We start from the raw sequence: 22,653 nt of genomic DNA, 5'->3' as shown, positions 1-22,653 counted from the left end.
TTTCTCACATTAGAAAATAGAATGTTAAAAACCATACCAACAAAATTCCGAAACGAATAACCATGATTAGATTGCTCTCATCAGTTCATTCCATCTGGCATAGTTAACATCCTGCTATATCTTGAGTTATCAGTCTGCTTTTACAAAATCATCTGCTCCAGATCTAAAATATAACTTTGGAAATCCTGACTCTATCACCTAATACAGATTAATTGACATCTGCTTGAGGTGGCAGTGTCAGCTTACACTGGAAAGCCTGTTTTCCATGAATTTATTCCTTGCCCTGTCAATAGATAAGGGTATCTGTCACAGTCCTTTCAACCAAGATTTTGGGCCCATTCTTTCCATTTTCCGGTCTGTGTCTGATAGAAGAGACCTTCGGACAAGAACAGGAATAAATTACGATGATAATAAAACTGATTTAGTTTGGTTAAATTGCTACAGTAAGGAACAATATCAGAAAGGAGAATAAAATATTAATAGAGTATATACGTAACTATTTTAAAAGGATTTGGTCTGTTTCCCTTGAGGATGAGAACGTATTATGGGCAGTGACAATTATTAATAGATCTGGTACTTCCAATTCATCCTTTAAAATTAAAAAATATTCAAACTCTGAAACTTATTCATAGTATTATTTCATGTGCATAATATCATAATATTAACTGGGAATGTGAAGCTTCCCTTTTTATATTTTACATCTCCAGTCATATTGCAGGCTTAATAAACAGGAAGTTTTTACAGTAGTGTTGGGCTATATAGGGAACAAGGACATTTCTACTTCTGGCCATGAGAGTTTAACAGGTAATGGACTTATCCTCCTGCCACAAACAACCAGAAAACTAGACAAAATATATGAAACAATAATTCTCAGGTATTGGACAACAGGCAGTGCAGAACTGTGATCCATGAGAGAAGGCAGTAAATAGAAGAGCCTTATACTTGCCCTTATATTCTGCCTGGAGGTAATTTTTGTCCATCGAACAGGGAGGAGGATGTGTAAAGCATGGCTGTCTTATGGAATTGAGTAGAGACAGATTAAATTTCAGGGAGGTTAAGGTGGATAGAATTTTCAGGGAAGAATATCAGAAGGAGAGAGCTCTTCAGAGAAAGGGACCCAGAAATCTGCATAGGGGTCTGCTTGAGTATATTGCTGATATCTAAGGTACATATGTGTAGGGCTCCACTCCACAAGGCTTGGCACAGTACTACTAGGGAACTTTAAGTTGAACTATTCTAAGAGCTCATGTGAGTCTGGAAGATACTCAAATTCTTACTAGCCAAATTGAAGAGAGACTTTGTTGGACATATGGAGCATTCAGTAAAAACCCTGGAAAGGTTATATCTGAGTAATAGGGCTAAACTGGCCCTGCCTTAAAGGCTATCCTAGACTTATTAAAAAAAAAAAAAAATCAAACTGATTGGCTAGTAATTTAAATACCTGCCAAAACAAACATCATCATACTTTAAAGGAAGACCTTGGTATCGAGATCTCCAACAGTGTAACAGTCACCATGTCCAGTGTCCAATAATAAAATTACTAGGTGTACGAAGAAGCAGGAAAATCTATCTTAAAACTAGGAGAAAAAACTCATTTTAAGAAGGTCCAGAAAAGATAGCTGATGGAATTATCAAAGAGGGACTTTTCAAAAGCTATTACAAGACATGAACAGAAATTTTCAAAAGAAGATAGACTGAGGGCCAAACAAACATATGAAAAAATGCTCAACATCTCTAATCATTAGGAAAATGTAGAGCAAAATCACAATGAGATATCCACTTAACTCCAGTGAGAATGACTCTTTTTTTTATTTCAGCATATTATGGGGGTACAAGATGTTTAGATTACGTATGTTGCCCTTGCCCCCCCTCCCCCCAAGTCCGAGTTTCAAATATGTCCATCCTTTGGGTGGTGCGCATTGCACTCTTTGTGTATGCATATACCCGTCCCCTCCCCCCTCCCCCCTGAGAATGACTTTTATCAAAAATTCCCGAAACAACAAATGCTGGCGTGGACACGGAGAGATAGGAACACTTATGCACTGTTGGTGGGACTGCAAACTAGTACAACCTCTATGGAAAGTAGTATGGAGATACCTCAAAGAACTAAAAGTAGAACTACCATTTGATCCAGCAATCCCACTACTGGGTACTTACCCAAAAGAAAAAAAGACATTCTATAAAAAAGACACCTGCACTCAAATATTTATAGCAGCACAATTCACAATTGCAAAGATGTGGAAACAACCCAAGTGCCCATCAATACGTGAGTGGATTAATAAAATGTGGTGTAATTCAGCCATAAAAAAATGGTGAACTGATAACCTCTTGTATTAACCTGGATGGAACTGGAGACCATTCTTCTAAGTGAAGTATGACAACAATGGAAAAACAAACACCATATATACTCACCATTAAATTGGAACTAATCAATCAACACTTATGTGCACATATGGAAATAACATTCATCAGAAATCAAGCAGGTGGGAGGGGAGGAGGGGATGGGTAAATTCACAGCTATTGGATACAATGTACACTATCTGGGTGATGGACACACTTACAACTTTGATTCAAACAGTACAAAAGCAATTTATGTAACCAAAATGTTTATATAATATTCTGAAATAAAATTTTTAAAAAAGCCATTACAAACGTATCAAGGATTTAAAGGAAAACAACATAATGAAAGATACGTAAAATATAAAAAAGAACCAAATAGAATTTCTAGAACTGAAAAACTACAATATTTGAAATTAAAAATTGACAGGATGTTCATGAAAAATATTAGTCTCTGGTTTTCTTCTAATGTTGTTATCTGGATTTGGTATTAGGGTAATTCTGGCCTTATAAAATGAGTTGGAAATACTCTATCCTCTTACTTCCTGGAAGAGAATGTGTAGAATTGGTATGATTTTTTCTTAAGTGTTTGGTGAAATTTAACAGTGAAGACACCTCAGCCTGGAATTTTCTTTGTTGGAAGGTTTTTACTTATAAATTCAACATCATAATGGATACAGAGCATTCTGTTTCTCTCTTCTTGAGTGATTGCTTATAGTTTGTCTTTTGAGGAGTTGACCTATATCATCTAAGCCGTCAAATTTGTGGACATGGAGTTGTTTGTAACATTTATCATTTTTAAATGATTATGGGATCAGTGGTAATATTCCCTCTTTTGTGCTTGCTTTCGGTAATTTGTGTTTCTCTCTCTCCCCCCTCCCTCCCTCTCTTTTCAGCTGGCTAGAGATATATCAATTGTATTGATCTTATCAAAGAAACAGTGATTGGTTTCATTGTTTTTCTACCTTTAATTTCATTGACTTTTGGTTTCCGTTTGCGTGGGATATTTTTTCTATCTCTTTACCTTGAGTCTGTATGAGTTCTTGAGAGTTAGATGTGTTTCTTGGAGACACACATACTTGGATTATGTTATTTCATCCATTCAGGCAATCTGTGTCTTTTAAATGGAGCATTAAGACTGTTCACATTCAGTGTTAGTACTGATATGTGGGATAATGTTTTGTTCATCATGTTGGATGGTACCTTGTTTTGTTTTTCTTCTTGTGCTATTGTTTTATAAAAGCCGTGAGCTTTAACACTGGGTGTTTTTACACTTTTGGGTCTCTATTGTACTGTTCTGTGTATAATGTACGTTGGAGTATTTCCTATAGGGCAGGCCTAATAGTGACAAATTCCCTAAATGTTTTCTTGTCTGGAAAAGTCTTTATTTCTCCATCATTTATGAAACTTAATTTTGCAGGATACAAAATTCATGGCTGGCAATTGTTCTGTTTAAGAAGACTGGCTAGGCATAGTGGTTTGTGCCTGTAATCCTAGCACTTTGGGAGGCTGAGAAAGGAGGATCACTTGAGACGAAGAGTTCAAGACCAGCCTGAGCAACATAGCTGAGACCCTGTTTCTACAAACAATAGAAAAATTAGCTGGGTGTGGTGGCACGTGTCTGTAGTCCCAGCTACTGGGGAGGCTGAGGCAGGAGGATCACTTCAGCCCAGGAGTTTGAGGTTGTAGTGAGATGTGATGATGCCACTGCACTCTAGCCTGGGCAACAGAGTGAGATCCTATCTCCAAAAAAAAGAAATAAGAAGAAAACTAAAAATGGGGCCCATTCCCTTCTGGCTTGTAAGGTCTCTTGTTGAGAAATCTGCTGTTAGCCTGATGGGTTTTCCTGATGGGTTAGTTGCTGCTTTCATCTTGCACCTTGTGGAATTTTCTCCTTCATTTTAACTTTGGCCAGGTTGATGACTATACGTCTTGGAGATGTCCTATTTGCTGTCAGTCTTCCCAGTGTTCAATGACCATCCTGTACCTGGATATCTGAATCTTTGGTGATACCAGGGAAGATCTCAATAATTCCCTTGAATAGGTTTTCCATGCATATTATTTTTTCTTCTTCCTCTGTGATACCTATAATTTGCCTATTGGCTCATTTCACATAGTCCCATATTTCTTTGAATGTTTGTTCATCCTTCTTTATTCTTTTTTCTGCATCTTTGACTGGGTTAGTTTCATAGCCTTATCTTCAAGTTCTGAGATTCTTTCTTCTGCTTGGTGTAGTCTGTTGTTGAAACTTTCTGGTGTATTTTGACATTTCTTAAATGACTCTCGTTTCTTTAAGTTCTGTTATATCTTTTCTTAATTTGTCTAGCTCTTTCATTTTTTTCCATGATGTTCTGAAATATTTTTATGGCTTCTTTGTGTTGGTTTTGAACTTTCTCTTCAATCCCATTCATCTTATTTATCATCCATATTCTGAATTCCACTTCCGACATTTCAACAGTTTCTTTTTTTTTTTTTTTTTTTTTGAGACAGAGTCTTGCTCTGTTGCCCCGGCTAGAGTGCCGTGGCGTCAGCCTAGCTCACAGCAACCTCAAACTCCTGGGCTCAAGCGATCCTCCTGCCTCAGCCTCCCGAGTAGCTGGGACTACAGGCATGTGCCACCATGCCTGGCTAATTTTTTATATATATGCTTTTAGTTGTCCAGATCATTTCTTTCTATTTTTTTAGTAGAGACGGGGTCTCGCTCTTGCTCAGGCTGGTCTTGAACTCCTGACTTTGAGCAATCCACCCGCCTCGGCCTCCCAGAGTGCTAGGATTACAGGTGTGAGCCTCTGCGCCCGGCCAACAGTTTCCTTTTGATTGAGGTCCGTAGCTGTAGATCTTTTGGGATCCTTTGGGGGAACTAGCTTGTTTTTTCATGTTGCCAGAGTTCTTTTGCTGGTTTCTTCTCATCTGAAAACTCTTCTCTCAGCTCAGGGCAGATAGGTTTGCAGCACAACCTGTTCTCCTTTTCTGGGAACTCTCCTACTTAGTGAGAAGAAGGAGAGATCCCTGTATGGCACTTTTGTGACCTACTCTCAAAGATTTACTTGGCAGGAGAGAGCCAGATGCACTGAGAGCCCGTAATGCAGCTGTTCTGTGTTGTCCCATTCGCCTATGATTGTCGCAGTCCAAGCCAGTGCTGGATGATCTCTGTGCAGTGTGGTGCGTTATTGCCCAGGCTGCTGTTGGAAGTTCGGGTGGGGCACTGGGCAAGTCCCTCTCCATTGCAGGGGATTGCTCTCCCTGGGCCTCTCCATGGTGGTATCAGTGGCAGCTGGGGGTGAGGCTATCTAGGCAGTGGTCGTGGGTGTCACGGGTGGATGGGAGCCTCAGGGTCGGAGCACTGGGACCCAGAGGCAGCACAGGAGCCTCGGGGGTGGAACTGTGGGGCCGGACTAGTGGCAGCATGGGAATTGCATGGGCAGGGCCGCCAGACCTGGGGACAGGACAGGAGCCTCGGTTGCAGGCCGTGGGGCTCAACTGCAGGGCAGCTGGGCCTCTCCCCCTACTTAGGTCCTGTTAGTCATATAATTTTCTTTCTTTATAGTGTCTTTTTCTAACTTTGGTAGGAAAATCTTTGGCCTCATAAACGAGTTTGGAAATATTAATATTTCTTCTACCTCAATGTTTTGGAAGAGTTTGAGAAAGATGTATTAGTTCTTTAAATTTTTTATAGGAGCAGCTTGCTGACCAAGAGTGGGTGGGGACAAGCCCTCCCTCCCTGTCCCTGTGCCTTGACTCCTGGTGATCTTAGGGAAGAGAGGCCTGGATCAAGGTCAGCATCCTTTTGGTATAGACTCCCCTAGGCCACTATGCATTCTGGCCTCATACACACACACCGCCCCACCCCCCCCAAAACCTGACAACAGGCCAGCTGCAGCATCTTGTCATCCAAAGTCATCCCCAGCTGTGCTCCCCTCCAGTCCTCTGCTCTGAGAAGAAGGGGACATTGACTTGAAGAAGTAGTTCTTGGTGGCTGGGGAAAGGCCCTCTGGCCTTGGAGGCCTGGTTCAGTGAGTTGTTGCTTTTCTGACAGAGAAGCTGCAGGGTTTTCAGTAAATTGCTTAGGGTCCAAATTCACTCGCTCCATAATTCTCAAGTGTGATGGGGATGATCTGCCTCAGAGCATGTGGTCTGTGTCTGGGTTGAGAAGTGGCAGGGGAAGGGGATGGGGCATGGTGCATGGCTTGCTGGCTGTGGTCAGGTGTGGAATTGCTGAGTTGCTGAGTAGAAACAGCACCACATAGCGGAACTGCTTGCACTCCTATTGCTTGGCAGGTTTGAGCTGCTTGTCTTTGCTTAGGCAAACTACGAACTAGGTCACCTCCAGGACTGTGCTGACCTGGAGGAGGGCTGCCTCGGGTCCCTGAGGATGGGTGGGGAAGGCCTTCTCCTCTAAGGTCCTCCTCACCTCCCCTTCTTGTAGCCGCCTCTCCATGCCCGCTGCCTGCAGATTTCTGCCAGCAGCCCGTCCGCGTCAGATTCAGACACCGCAATGATGCTGTGCTTCACTGTAGTGGAGACAGGCTGCAAGCTACTGTTTGCATAAAAAAGAATCATGTTCCCTGTGTTCATTTAACAGAAAAAAAAGGAAATGTCTCAGAATCGTATGGGAGTAAAACTTGTTTGAAGATTTGGAGTAGTGCTGCTGTCAGCTTAGTTTTCTGGTACTTGTGTTTTCACATGTTAAATGATCGTTGTAAATGTTGAATTAACAAATATTTTGAGTTTCCGGATAAAAACAAAAACATACTAATTCAATTGAAATACGTTAGTAGTCTGACTGTGTGCTCAGAATTTCAATTTCTCAGGAAAAGTGGAATACTGTAAAGAAAATAGAACAAATATTTCTTTATATTTTAGGGACTTTAACCAGGACATCCTCTAGTTGGTGTTATGAATGTTGGCTTAATTTCGAGATTTTTTTTTAAGCATGTCATGGGGTTTTTGAGGCTGCAACCTGATTAGTCCATGGCCAGCCCTCAGCTAAGTCTGAGGCATCTCTGACTGAGGTGTTTTTGTTTGGTATTGTCTTTTAAAATCATGTATTTGCTACAAAGTATTGTGCTTATCTCAATGGGAATGGTATAAAAACTGAAAAGACCTTATACGTATCATAGTTCTTGTTAAATAAATAAATTGTTGGTAGAATTCATCAGTGAAGCCATCAGTTCTTGGGCTTTTCTTGATGGGAGACTTTTTATCACTGAGTCAATCTCCTTATTAATTTTTGATCTGTTCAGATTTTCTGATTCTTCATAATTCAGTCATGGTAGGGTGTATGTTTTTAAGCATTTACGCATTTCATGTAGGTAATCCAATTTTTCGGCATGTAATTGTTTAGAGTAATCTCTTATGACAGTTTGTATTTCTCTGATATCAGTTGTGATGTCTCTTCTTTTATTTCTGATTTTATTTAGTCTTTCCTCTTTTTTATTTAGTTTAGCTGTAAGTTTATCAATTTTTTTATCTTTTCAAAACACCAATTATTATTTTCATGTTCTTTTTTATTGTGTTTCTAGTCTCTATTTCATTTATTTCTGCTCTGATCTTGCTTGCTATCTTCTACTAACTTTGGGCCGAGTCTGTTCTTTTTTTAGTTCCTTGAGGTGTGATGTTAATTTGTTTGTTTGAGATCTCTCTTCTTTTCTGATATAGGCATTTATTGCTATAAACTTCCCTTTTAGAACTGCTTTTGCTACATCCAATAAGTTATGGTGTGTTACGTTTTCGTTTTTGTCTCAAGATCTTCTAAAATTTTCCCTTTTAATTTCTTCTTTGACCCATTGGTTGTTCAGGAGCATGTTAATTTCCACATTTGTGAATTTTAAAAAATCCCTCCTGTTATTAATTTTTTATTTTATACCATTGTGTTCAGAAAAGATACTTAGTATGATTTCAGTTTTCTTAAATTTGTTAAAACTTGTTTTGGGCCTAACATATGATCCATCCTGGACTATATTCTATGAGTCCTTGAGAAGAATGAATATTCTGTTGCTGTTAGGAACAATATTCTGTATATATCTTTTATGTCCATTTGGTCTAAAGTGTAGTTTAAGTTCAATGTTTGCTTACTGATATTTTGTGTGAATGATCTGTCAATTGTTAAAAGTGGAATATTGAAGTCCCTTAATATTACTTAGTATTATATTACTGTCTGTTTCTCCCTTTAGCTCTACTAATGTTTTCTTTATAAATTTAGGTGTTCCAAATTTGGTGCATATATGTTTCCACTTATTATATCATCTTGATGAATCGATCCCTTATATATCATTATGTAATGACCTTCTTTGTCTCTTTTTACAGTTTTTTTACTTAATGTCTATTTAGTTTTTGTCCTAGAGTTTGCAATATACCTTTACAACTAATCCAGGTGCACTTTCAAATAACAATATATTGCTTCACAGGTACTGTGAGTACCTTATAATAAAATAATCCTAAGTCCTACCTCCTGTCTCCTGTATCCTTACTGTCCTTCATATCACTTACATATAAGCATACATAAGTGTGTGTCCATGTGTATATGCTTATATATGTGTATATTTATAAGCATATATATTAAAATATTGTTGCTATTATTTAAACTGTTATCTGTTAGGTCAATTAAGAATAAGAAAAATAAAAGTTATTTTATCTTCACTTATTCCTTCTTTGTTGCTCTTCCTTTCTTTATGAAGAACTTAGTTTCTGACCTGTACATGATTTTCCTTCTCTCTAAAGAACTTCTTTTAACATTTCTTGCAAGGAACATACTGGTAACAAATTCACGCAATTTTTGTTTGTCTGAAAAGTGTTTTCTTCTCCTTCATTTTTGAAGGATCATTTTGCAACTGAATTTTAAGTTGGTGTATGGTTTCTGAGAAGTCAGATGAAATTCTTATCTTTGTTCCTTTATAGCTGCAGTCCCCAAACCCCGGGACGGGATGCAGACTGGTAGCTGTCTGTGGCCTGTTAGGGACTGGCCCTCAGAGCTCCACTGCCACCCCCTGTCCTCACCCCCACCCCCCACCATCAAACTGGTCCCTGGTACCAAAAAGGTTGGGAACTGCTGCTCTATAGGTAAGGCATTTTTTTCTTTCGTGTTTTTTCGGGATTCTTTCTTTCTTCCTTTCTTTCTTTCTTCCTTTCCTTCTTTTCCTTCCTCTCCTTCCTCTCCTTTCTTTCCTTTCTTTTCTTCTTTGTCTCACTCTGTCACTCAAGCTGGAGCACAGTGACACAATCATACCTCACTGTAACCTCAAAATCCTGGGCTGAAGTGATCCTCTTGCTTCAGCCTCCTGGGTAGCTAGAACTACAGGCACATGCCACCATGCCTGGCTAATTTTAAAAATGTTTTATAGAGATGACAACATGCCTCACTATGTTGTCAAGGCTGGTCTCAAACTCCTGGCCTCAAGCAATCCTTCCGCCTTGGCTTCCCAAAGAACTGGGATTACTGTTGTAAGACACTATGCGCAGTCAGGATTTTTTGTTTGTCTTCGTTTTCTGTACTTCTAAAATGATAAGTAATTTCTGTTTGTCTGAAAAATGTTTTCTTCTTCACTTTCGAAGGCTCATTTTGCAGCATATTGAATTTTAAGTTGGTGGTGTTTTTCTCTCAACACTTTAAATATTTTACTCCACTCTCTTCCTGCATGTGGTTTCTGAGGAGAAGTCAGATGAGGCATTTGTCCTGGTAGGGTTTCTCTAAGCTTCCTGGATCTGTAGTTTGGTGTCTGATATTAATTTGGGGTAAAGTCTCAGTCATGATTGTTTCAAATATTTCTTCTTTTCCTTCCTTCCTTTCTTCTCCTTTTGGTATTACCATTACACATATGTTACACCTTTTGTATAATAGTTATCCCACAGTTCTTGGATATTCTGTTTTGATTTTTTTCAGTCTTTGTTCTCTTTTCTTTTCAGTTGTAGAAGTTTCTTGATAGATCCTCAAGTTCAGAGAGTTTAGACATGTCCAGTCTACTAGCAAGCCCATTCTTTATTTTTGTTACAGTGGGTTTTTTTTGTTTGTTTGTTCGTTTGTTTTATCTACAGCATTTCTTTTAGGTTGGTTCTAAGGATTTCCATCTTTCTACTTACATTATCCATCTGTCCCTGTATGCTGTCCCCTTTATCTAGTTTTTAGTCCTTAGCATATTAATCATTGTTATTTTAAATTCTTGGTCTGATGATTCCAACATCTCTGCTACGTCTGGTTCTGCTGACGAGACCTCTCTGAAAGGCAGAGGTCTTTCAAGTTGTGTTTTTGTTTGTGTATTTTTGCCTTTTAGTATGCCTTGTAATTTTTTCTTAATAATCGGATGTGGTTTACCAGGTAAAAGGAACTGCTGTAAATAGGCTTTTAGTAATGTGGTTAGGTGTAGGGGGAGAGGAAGTGTTCTATAGTCATATAATTAGGTCTCAGTCTTCGTGAGCCTTTTCCTCTGTGCTGGGAACTTCACAGGTACTTCTATGTTTCCCCACCTTCCAACCCCCTTAGGTGGGGCAGGATGGCTAGAGTAGGCTAGAGTTGGGTAATTCTCTTCTTCCAGGTCGGTTAGGCTCTGATAAAACCTCAGCAGGTTAGCAGTTTCTCCTGAGTGCAGGCCTTGTTAAGAAGCAGAGTGCTCTGGTGTATTTCAGAATAATTCCTTTTCCTTCTCCCTGCCAAAAACATGAGGGGATTTTTTTCCAATATTTTTGAAAACCTGATGAAGCTCCTGGAGCTAAAACTCTCACAGAAGTGTGGGGGCCCTCCTTTTACTGCATCCCTCTTGAGTTTTTAACTCTCAGACTTGTCAACACTAAGCCTCTAGCAATTACAGTTCAGGTTTTCCTACCCTAGTGCTCTATGGTTTCCACTTATCAGTCTCATTCAGTAGGCTGTGACTCCCCTTTTTTCACCTGTTTATCTCTCCAATCTTGTGGGTAGCAGTTTGCCCTGTGTCCTCACCTCCCTTTCAGATCCAAGAAGAGTTGCTGATTTTTCATTCTGTTCTACTTTTTACTTGTTAGGATGGAGTGGCATCCTCTAAGCTCCATACATAGGGAACCAGAACGTCTATTTGGTTATTTTTTGAATCAGTATAGTAATGTCCATGCCAGCTATAATTTGATAATGTGCAGTAGAATTTCTGAGGCTTCTAAAAATAATTTATCTGCAATACATTTCTTCTGATGGCTCTTTTTGCAAAGTAGATCCCTAACATTTAAACTTATAGGGGAAGTGCCATAGAGAAGAAAGAAATGTTCTTCTGACAATGGTCTCAAAGTAACAGTTTTATGTTGAGACATGGAACAGGACTAAGGATTGTTAGAAATTTCTACTACTTGAATGGTTTTAGTACTCTGATCTGATATTTTATGGTAATGGGATTAGTGGTAGATGTAGTGACACCCACATTAATAAGAAAACTGTATTGTTGATCATCTGTAGTTACAGATTGTTTTCATCAGAATTATCTGTTCAGTGGTAATGCTTTCCTTGACATGGAACCATTATACATATTTTGAATAATTGTCCTTCTGTTTCTTAACCAATATTATTTATACATTGTCTTTTCCAATAATCTTTCTACTGGTCATATCTTTACACATAGGCATAGAGAACAAAGGACCTTTTCATTTTATTATCATTCAAGGATCTAGGTGTTTTTTATCTGGAGAACCAGAAGTTTGTTTTCATTTCTACCTTTTTACTTCCTAGGGCTTTTTGAAAACATTCAGCCTCGTGTTGGATATAGTTTAAACAGGCATTGTCCCATTCTGGTTTATTTTTCTGATTAAGTTTCCTATTGTATATGAAAAAAAGGAGGTTCAATTTACTTAAGCTATTAAATCTACCCTATAATACTATATAAAGCTTGCTGGAGTCTAGTTTTACACTCTCCTATTGATTAATCTTTATCATCTTTGCTATTTTGAATATTTGGTCTTGTGTTGGTCTCTCTCATCCTGTTCTTTTAATAATTTTTCTCACATGAAGCTCTAACGATTAAGTGAACCAATTTGTCTGGATCTGGTAGTTTCTAACAAAATCTTGAATTCTGAAGCAAATTTCTATTTTTGTGAGAATTAAGAAAACCCTTAGTTGTAGTCCTCACCTCAGATCTAGATCATGGTGTAAGTCAAATTCTATCATATGCTTTCTGGTTTAGCAATTTTCTGGGGGCTATTGTGCAATGCGATTGTTTCTTTCCTAAGACAAATGTGAGAAAGGGCAGCTTGTTTAGGAGGTCAAGGGAAGGAGGAAAGGAAATCGAAAGGGTGTGAATGAGAATGAAGATAAAGTTGTGTAGAGAAAAAGAGAGATGACTTGGGTCTTAAAATATGAGGTAATTACTGCTTCCTTCTCCTGAGAGGTTGCCTTTAATCACTGCTTTCACCCACAAATGATCTAAAATTGTCAATTGATGATAAAAGTAGCCATCTGTTAAATTTAATAACGCAAACATATGTATGGTTTGCTATGTGTTAGGTGAAATTCTGTGCGTTGCAGAGAATATATGACAGTTCCTGCCATGAGGGAGTTGCACTCTCGTAGAGTCAATAGAGAGTGAGGGAACTAATGTGAATTGTGTACTTTTCTATGTATCAGACATTCTCCCAGACTTTGCAAATATTTTATCATATTTAACCCTCAGAATAATCCTAAGAAATATATAGATCAATCCTCCCTTCCTCCATTCGTAATTTGGGCAGTGAAGACTCTGAGAATTTAAATGGTTTTACCAACGTCGCACAGCGAGAAGCATAGTGAGCCAGGGTTTGAGCTTTAGTCTGAGACATGTACAAATAACTGTAGAAGGCAGAATGAGACATACAACTACAGAGGCATAAAATGGGCCAGTGGTGCTTAAAGCTGTTCATCTCTTTAGTTAAGGAATATTTAAGGAAAGCTTTATGATGGAGATTGCATTTAAACTGGGCTTTTCAGGTTGAGGGTAGGATTTTAACAGGTGGATATGGCAAGAAAGTCAAGTGTGAGAGGTAGAGCTGGGACTGAATCCAGCTGAAGCCAAAGCATGCATTTTTTCTATTACACAATTAGAACAGTGAGAGCACATGTAGAAAGCCAACATGACTGAAAAGGGATGTATTATCTTGAGTTACAGAAAAGGCTGGAAAAGAAGGTCAGGGGTAAGAACATGAAGGACTTTCAGTGCAAATACAACAGGTTCTAGGGTAGAGAAGAAATCATTCCAAACATCATAATTACTGATGAAGATTATGTTTTGTTTCTTTCCTTGTCAACTCTTATCTCAGGGTGAGTATTTCAGAGGGCCTGATGGATTGAGTGGTAATGGAGCAACATGGACGTAGAGCTGGATGTGGGGCTACATAGCATGAGAACTGGAAAATGCTTTGATGAGAATCAATGTGTTTTTGATGTATTTATTTTTAGTGCAAACCATTTTTCCATATGAAACCTCTATCAGAGGAGGATAAAAAAAGAGCAAGAAATCAGTCGATTCCAAAACTAGCTGATTTATTGCAACTTGCAAAGAAGGAAAAAAAATTTGTGATATTTGATCTTAATGGCCCACCACCAAAACATCCTCTCAGACACACATTTGTCCGCCAAGTAGTAAAAGTGATACTTGACTCTAAAATTGAGCAACATCTGGTATGTCTATCTCAGTATTTATGACAGGGGTTGGGAGGTGGGTAGCATGTCCCAGGAATATAATAGTTGAACTTGACCTACCTTGTCAGTCTTCCCTGGGGTCCTTAAGTAATTTTACTTCCGGTGGAAATAGAGATTGTTGCTTATACAGCCACATGTGGTAATTTAAGAATGACCCAGTTAAATTTCCTCAGTGGGGAAAACCGTTGAGGCTGTTTGCTATTCCAAACCAAATGAAATATCAGCACCCTGTTAACGAGAATTGTGTGTGATAACTATGTGATGTGACCTGTATCGTCACCAACATAGATCTGTTAGAAAGAGCTTGGGTAACACGAAGGCTTTGAGGACTTGGCTTTAATGAGTGATACACAAAAGACAACTGGTTCTTATTTGAGTAGAGATTTGCTCATTATGTTTTTCACAAGCAACTCTGCATCTGGAAGTTACTTCAAATTCGTTGAATTCTCACAATATGGGAGTGTTATGAAAAAAATATGTCTTTTTATAAATGGAACTGTTTTTACAGATGAATCGTAATAGCATCCCCATTGGCAGTAAATGACTCCTCTCAAAGATGACTTTTAGGATCACCAACCAGAGATGTTTTGATTCCCACCATTCATCTCCATCTGCCAACTCCTCACGTACTTTGCTAGTGTGAGGCTTTCTGTACACAGTGGGCCCTTGACCCTTGATGTTGACTCCTAAGAAAACAGCTCCAAAACAGCCCTGGTGAAAGCCCCATTACAAGAGTTCATTAGACAGTATTAGACAAAAGTCCAGGTTGACTTTTCACCAAGAGCTAGAATCTCTCTCTGCTCCCTGTAGGCTACTACCAGTGCTGGAATGGAGCTCCCTCCATTCTTTATGGGGCTGTTTGTACGTAGACAGCTGATTATCTACTGAAGGACTTCCTGTTTCTCTTTACAGATTTTTTGGTTACCAACCCATGATAGGGCATATGTCAAGTACATGGCTCCTGGTTTTCAGCATGTAGGCCGTTCACTCTCCATTGAAAACCTTACAAAAGAAAATATCAGTAGAATAAATGTTGACTACAAGAAGTTATTCTCCCATAAGTTAAGGTAAGTGTTTGACCACATCTCTCTTGGCATGTGTTGCCTCACTTGCACAAAAAAGTGCATTATAACTAAACTACTTAACTTCTCCTTTCCATCTCAGCATTTATGTGGTTATCTTCTTGGAATCCCCTACTTTCTCCTTTCTGTTCCTCCCCCCCTCCCTCTGCCAGCAATCATTGTTCTATTATAGGCTATGTGCCTGAACATAGACTTCAGCCCCTTCTCTTGGGTGCTCTGGTCTGTCATCATTCAACACACTTTTTGTATGCTTGGCATTTCTGTACTTAAATAAGGTGGACGTTTATTTCCTCCTGCCATTACTGGTTGATGCAATACCACCATAGATGGCTTTGTGATCCAGATAGCCATATTTCTTACAGAAATAATTAAGGATATAACTCTAAACCATTATAAAAAACTTAAAATAGCCAAACACAAGAAGAAATTAAAATTATTAACTGCTACAGTTAATAATTATAAATATACAATTGGAGATGGATTTTTAGAATTAAAAGCACCTAGAGATAAGATGGTAACTTTCCAAACTTAACTGTTATTAATCATGACTAATCCATATTCCCTTTCTCTTAGATTTTAATTGTTTATATAATTCTAAATACTTCAGAGACAAAGTCTTCCTTGCAGATATATATACTTGTGTGTGTGTGTGTGTGTGTGTGTGTGTGTGTGTGTGTGTGTGTATATGTGTGTATGTGTAGACACACGCTCTGGGCTTCATAAAAATTCTCTTACGTACTATACCTTTCCGCATCCCAAGGCATGAACCTCTGTTTGTGTTCCTGCTGCTTATGCCTTTCTGGCCAGGCAGTGGTTGATCATATAATAATGTCTTTTTTCTTTTAGTATTGGAAAATATATGTTTTACTTTCTATTTCCCATTCAAAAGATTTCTCTTTACTCAACTACTCCTCTATTTTGAGCATAGTTCTATTTCCTTTTACTTTTTTTGCAAATAGAAAATGGCTGCAAAATGATTTCTTCCTCTCCTAATCCTAACTTAAGATTGATCTAGGAGATGAAAAATAATTATAATGGCTTCCATTTATTGTGCCTTTATTATGTGTGGAGTTCTACGTTTGGTAGACCGTGGGCTCTGTTTCAAATCCTGGCCTATCCATCAGCTGCTCATATGACTTAGTACAAGTTTCTGATTGTCAGTTTTCTCTTTTGTAAATTAGGATACAGTGGCACCTGCTGGAATGGTTAAAAGGTTGAATGAGATTATTCATATAATACACATAGCAAAATGCTGGACAAATGTAAGGAGACAGTAAATGTTAGCTGCCGCTTTTATTGTCACCATCTTTCCATGTTGTGCAGTGGAATTATCATTTCCTATTCACAGAGGTTAGGTAGTTCGCACAGTTGGTCAGTGTTGAACCTGAGATTTAAATATAGGTCTGACAGACTACAGAGTTCAAATTCTTTCACCACTATGCTTTTAAAGTTAATTCCTTGGCCACAGTTATACAGGCATAATTTCAGCTGGCATCAGATTTAACAGGGATCGTATCCTGAGTCCTATTACAAAGTCAAGCAGTTTAGTTTAGCTCAGCAAATATTTACCGAGTAGTAATATGAACAGTGCACCATGATAGTTTTATGTGAAAGGTCATCGTAAGCAAGACGTCATCTTTCTCCTTTAGGAGAGCATATACTCTAGTAAGAAGAATAAAGCTTTTTTCCATATAGCTATACTACTTCCATAAAGCTGATCATGATAAATTCATGAGCAGGACTGTATTCCGAATCATGCCCCTCAAGGACCTCTACATTTAAAGAAAGTTAAGCAGTTATACCTTATGTATTTGAGTAATATTTATGACCAGAATATTTGTGATTACAATCACATTTCCAATACATTCTCTATGATCAGTGTTCACATCCTAGTTTATCAGACCTGTCACAAGATATTGTGAACTTGCCATTTTGACTAAGAATGCTTTAAATACATTATTTTAATTAATGTATTATTCTAATTAAAATAATATATTTAAAGTGTATGAGTATAGAATTGCTGTTTTATTATTGAAGCTAGAAATTTTTTAAGTGTTTTTAAGAAATTTTTAAAAGTACTGTTATTTTTAATTGACATCATAATTATACAGGGTATGATGTGATGTTTTAATACATGTATACAATACAGAATGGTTAAATCAAGCTAATTAACATATCCATCACCTCACTTATCATTTTTCATTTAAAGACATTTGAAATTTACTCTCTTAGCTACTTTGTTTTGAGGTTTTTTGTTTTGTTTTTTTGTGTGTGTGTGTGTGGTTTTTATTTGAGAGAGGGTCTCACTTTGTTGCCTGGGCTAGTGTGGCACAATCATAGCTCTCTGTAACCTCGAACTTCTGGGCTCAAGCAATCCTCCTGGCTCAGCCTCCCTAGTAGCTAGGACCACAGACACATGCCACCATGCCCAGCTAATGTTTTAATATTTGTAGAAATGGGGACTCACACTGTGTTGCCCAGACTGGTCTCAAACTGCTAGCCTCAAGCGATCCTACTGCCTCAGCCTTTTTCTTAGTTTGAAATATGTAACACGTTATTATTGACTATAGTTACCATACTGTGACTATAGTTACCATACTGTGTGATCTCAAAAACTTATTCCCTCTGTTTAACTGAAACTTTATACCCTTTGACCAACATCTCCCCTCTCCCTTAATCCCCCAGCCTTTTTTTGGTAACCACCATTCTACTCTCTATTTCTGCAAGTTTGACTTTTTTAGATTCCACATATAAATGAGATGATGTGGTATTTGTCTTTCTGTGCTTGGCTTATTTCACTTAGCATAATGTCCTCCAGCTTCAGCCATATTGTTGCAAATGACAGAATTTCCTTCCTTTTTAAGACTGAATAGTATTCCATCATATGCATTAATATATAGCACATTTCCTTTACCGTTAATGGACACTTAGGTTGATTCTGTATCTTGACTATTGTGAATTATGCTACAATGAACACGGGAGTGCAGATATCGCTTTGACATATTGATTTCACTTCTTTTGGATGTATACTTAGTAGTGGGGTGTCTAGATCATGTTAGTTTTATTTTTAATTTTTTGAGGATCCTCCATCTTGTTTTCCATAATGGCTATACTAATCTACATTCCCACCAACAGTATATAAGAGTTCCCTTTTTTCCATATCCTCACCAATACTCATCTTTCATCTTTTTGATAATTGCCATTGTAACAGGTGTGAGGTGATAATCTCATTGTGGTTTTAATTTGTATTTCCTTGATAATTAGTGATGTTGAGCATTTTTTCATATACCTGTTAGCCATTTGTCTGTCTTCTTTTGGGAAATGTCTTTTCAGGTCTTCAGCTCATTTTTAAGTTGGGTTATATGGGGTTTTTTGCTATTAAATATTTTCTCTCATTTCATAGATTTTCTTTTCAGTGTGTGGATTTTTTGCTTTGCTGTGCAGAAGCTTTTTAGTCTGATGTGGCTCCATTTGTCTATTTTTGCTTTTGTTTCCTGTGCTTTTGGGGTCATATTCAAAAAATCACTACCCAAACCAATGTTTTAGAGCTTTTCTCCTATGTTTTCTTCTAGTACTTTTAGTTTCAGGTCTTACATTTAAGTCTTCAATCAATTTTGATTTGATTTTTTTGTCTATGGTATGAGATAAAGGTCTATTTTTATTCTTCTGCATATGGATATCCAGTTTCTCAACACCATTTATTGAAGAGACTGTCCTTTCCCCATTGTGTGTTTTTGGCACTTTTGTCAAAAATCAATTGACCATAAATATGTGAATTTATTTCTGGGCTCTCTTTTCCATTCCATTGGTATTTGTCTGTTTTTATTCCAGTTCCGTACTATTTTGAGTACTACAGCTTTATAGTATATTTTGAAATCAGGGAGTGTGATGCCTGCAATTTGATTCCTTTTGCTCAGGATTGCTTTTGGCTCTTGGGGGTCTTTTGTGGTTCCATATAAATTTAAGGATTGTTTTTTCTATTTCTGTGAAAAATTGCATTGAAAGTTTGATAGGGATTACATTGAATCTGTAGATTATTTGGTATTGTTAATGGAGAAAAACCCCAACTCAGTATAATAATTTAAAGAGATTTATTCTGAGGCCAATGCGCATGACCATCCCAGAGCACATGGCCTCTAGAGGTCCTGAGAAAATGTGCCTCTGGTAGCTGGGTTACAGTTTGGTGACAGATTACAGTTTGGTTCATGGAGACAGGAACTACATGTAAGACCCTAAGTCAGTACATGGAGGGTGTACATTAGTTTGGCCCAAAAAGGCAGGACATCTCAAAGCAGGGGGCTTACGGGTTATAGGTGGATTTAAAGATTCTTTAACTTATAGTTAGTTAAAGGAATGAAGTTGAAGCTTTGTCTAAAGGCTTGGAATGTTTTAACTTAAGATAAGGATGTCTGTTAATTAGAGGTGAGCCACCAGACATTTATGAAACTCAGGTGATCTGTTGAATAAATTGATGGCCTGCAGTGTTATTTAAGCTCTGTCTTGTATAGTCTCAGGCCTGTTAATAAGTTACAAAGAATGTCTCCAAGAAGGGAGGGAGGCATGATGAGACATGTCTGATCTCCCTTCTCATGGCCAGCATTCTCAGCTTTAAGGTGTTCCTGGGGTCCCTTTGGCCAAGTGGGAGTCCATTCAGTCAGCTAGGGGACTTAAGATTTTATTTTATTTCAAATAATTTAGACATTTTAACAACTTTAAGTCTTCTAATCCATAAATATGTTATATTTTTCCGTTTATTTGTGTTTTCTTCAATTCTCTCATTAATGTTTTATAGTTTTCAGTGTTCAGATCTTTCACTTCCTTGGTTAAATTTATTCCTAAGAATTTTATTTTATTTTTGTTGGTGTTGTAAATGGGATTATTTTCATATTTTCATCAGATAGTTTCTTGTTAGTGTATGAAAACACTACTGACTTTGTATGTTGATTTTGTATCCTGTGACTTTACTGAATTTGTTGATTAGTTTCAGTAGTTTTTTGATAGGGTCTTTAGGGTTTTCTATAAAAGATCATGTCATCTGCAAACAGAGACAATCTCACCTCTTATTTTCCCATGTGGATGCCGTTTATTTTTCTTTGTCTTGCATAATTGCTCTGGCTAGGACTTCCAGCACCATGTTGAAAAGAAATGGTGAGAGCAGGCATCCTTGTCTTGTCCCTGATCTTAGAGGAAGACCTTTCAACTTTTCATCATTGAGTATGATGTTAGCTGTGGCTTGTCCTATATGGCCGTTATTGTATTTGAGGTACATTCTTTCTATATATAATCTATTGAGAGTTTTTATCATGAAAGGGTGTTGAATTTTGTCACGTGCTTTTTCTGGATCTATTGACATGCATATATGGTTTTTGTCCTTCATTCTGTTAGTGCAGTGTGTCATATTTATAGATTTGCATATGTTGAACCATCCTTGCATCCTAGGGATAGATCCCACTTGATCATAGTAAATGATCTTTTTAATGTGCTGTTGAATTGAGCTTGGTAGTATTTTGTTGAGGATTTTTATATCTATGTTCATCAGTGATACTGGCCTATAATTTTCTTTTTTGTAGTGTCTTTGGCCTTGATAGCAGGGTAATGCTGACCTTGTAAGATGAGTTTGGAAACATTCCGTTCACTTTAATTTTTTGGAAGAGTTTAAGAAAGATTGATATTAGTTTTTCTTTAAATATTTGGTAGAATTCAGCAGTAAAGCCATGAGGCCCTGGACCTTTCTTTGAAGACTTTTTTTGTTTCTTTATTTTTGTTTTCTTATCTGACAAAAATACTCATCAGAATGATAGGAAACTTTTTATTACTCCTTACTCATTATTGTTCTATTTTTTAGTGTTTTAAAAAATTTTTATATTAAAAAATAATTCAGGTGAAATTTTTATAATATAAAAATAATCACTTTAAAGTGAACAATCCAATGGCATTTAATTTATTTACAGTGTTGTACAACTACCAACTCTAGTTCCAATGCATTTTGATACTAGAAATTTTTATTTTCCCTCTTGGTCAGTCTTGCTAGGGCTTTATAAATTTTATTAATAATTTCAAAGCACCAAATTTTGGCTTTGTTAGCATTTTCCTATTGCAGCTTTACTTTCCTGTTTCATTGATTTCTGCTCTTATCTCTATTATTTTCATCCTTCTACTTAGTTTTAATTTACTTTTCTGTTATTAGCTTCTTTAGGTATAAAATTAGGTGTTTGATTTTTAGATCTTCTTTCTAAAGGAAGCATTTAAAGTTACAAAATTCTCTGTAAGCATTGCTTTAATTTTCTAACACAAATGATTTTGATATATTGTTATCTAATTTAAAATATTTAAAAATGTTCTAATTTCCATTTGACTCATGGGTTATTTAGAAATATATTGCTAACTTTTTAAACATTTGAGGATTTTCCAGCTACTTTAGTTATTTCTTTCTGATTTCAATATATTGTGACCAGAGAACAAAACTGTATAATTCCAGTCCTTTTAAATTTATTAAAACTTATTTTATGGCTCACTATATGGTTTATCTTAATGAACTTCTCATGTGCCCCTGAAAATTGTATGCCCTCTTCAGTTGTTGGTTTAGTATTCTATAAATGTCAGTTAGTTCAAGGTGGTTGATAGTCTTTTTAAAAATTTCATATGCATTTTTTTCCTCCTTTTCTATTGAGCTAACACAAAGCATTAGGTTGCAAATCAAACTCACACAAATCAGAGAACTTACCTTCTATAGAGATTTATTATTTATTTCAAGGATACAGCAGGCAATCAAGAGGCTCAGACAAAGCAAGGAGAGATACCTATGCTATAGTACACTATCAAACCAGGATATTGACATTGCTAGAATCTGCTGATATTATTCACATTACTCCAGATTTTCTTATATTCATTTGTGTATGTGTGTGTGTGTGTGTACGTGTGTGTATGTGTGTGTATAGTTCTCTCCAGTTTTATCTCATTTGTAGGTTTGTGGATCCAAACCATAGCCAAGATAAAGACCAGTTTCATCACCATAAGAATTCCTTGTATTGCCCTTTGATAACCACACTTACTTTCCTTCCATATTTTTCCCCCTCCCTCAAACCCTAATCCCTGACAATGACAAATGTGTTCTCCATTTCTATAATTTTGTCATTTCAAGAATAAATTGACTCATACAGTATATAACCTTTTGGGATTGGCTTTTTTCACTCATCATTAATTCCCTTGAGTTTCATCCAAGTTGTTTCATGTATTAACAAGTTTGTTCCTTTTCATGTCCTTTGCCCACTTTTTGATATGGTTGTTTGATTTTTTTCTTGCTGATTTTCCTGAGTTCTAAATAGATTCTAGTTATCAGCCCTCTGTCAGATTTGTAGCACGTGAAAATTTTCTCTCATTCTGTGGGTTGCCTGTTTGTTCTTGTGACAGTTTCTTTGGCTGTGCAGAATCTTTTTAATTTGATCAGGTCCCATTTATTTATTTTGGTTGTTGCTGTGATTGCCTTTGGGGTCTTCTTCATAAATTCTTTGCTTAGGCCAATGTCCAGAAGAGTATTTCCAACGTTTTCCTCTAGAATTCTAACAGTTTCACACCTTAGGTTTAAGTCTCTTACCCAGCGTGAGTTGATTT

General features: G+C 37.2%; 1 protein-coding gene across 1 annotated transcript in view; it reads left to right on the top strand.

The window, feature by feature from the left end:
* Window positions 1-22,653, top strand: part of GDPD4 (glycerophosphodiester phosphodiesterase domain containing 4) — an 85,076-nt gene that overhangs the window by 46,990 nt on the left and 15,433 nt on the right. Inside the window, exons 11-12 of the mRNA XM_012645580.1 lie at window positions 13,718-13,939; window positions 14,873-15,027. Coding sequence (XP_012501034.1) covers window positions 13,718-13,939; window positions 14,873-15,027 — 377 coding nt within the window. The remainder of the gene's footprint in view (window positions 1-13,717; window positions 13,940-14,872; window positions 15,028-22,653) is intronic.

The sequence above is a fragment of the Propithecus coquereli genome, unplaced genomic scaffold (assembly GCF_000956105.1).
Source record: "Propithecus coquereli isolate 6110/MARCELLA unplaced genomic scaffold, Pcoq_1.0 Scaffold235, whole genome shotgun sequence".
Taxonomy (NCBI): Eukaryota; Metazoa; Chordata; class Mammalia; order Primates; family Indriidae; genus Propithecus; species Propithecus coquereli.
This window is presented reverse-complemented; position numbering and strand designations above follow the sequence as displayed.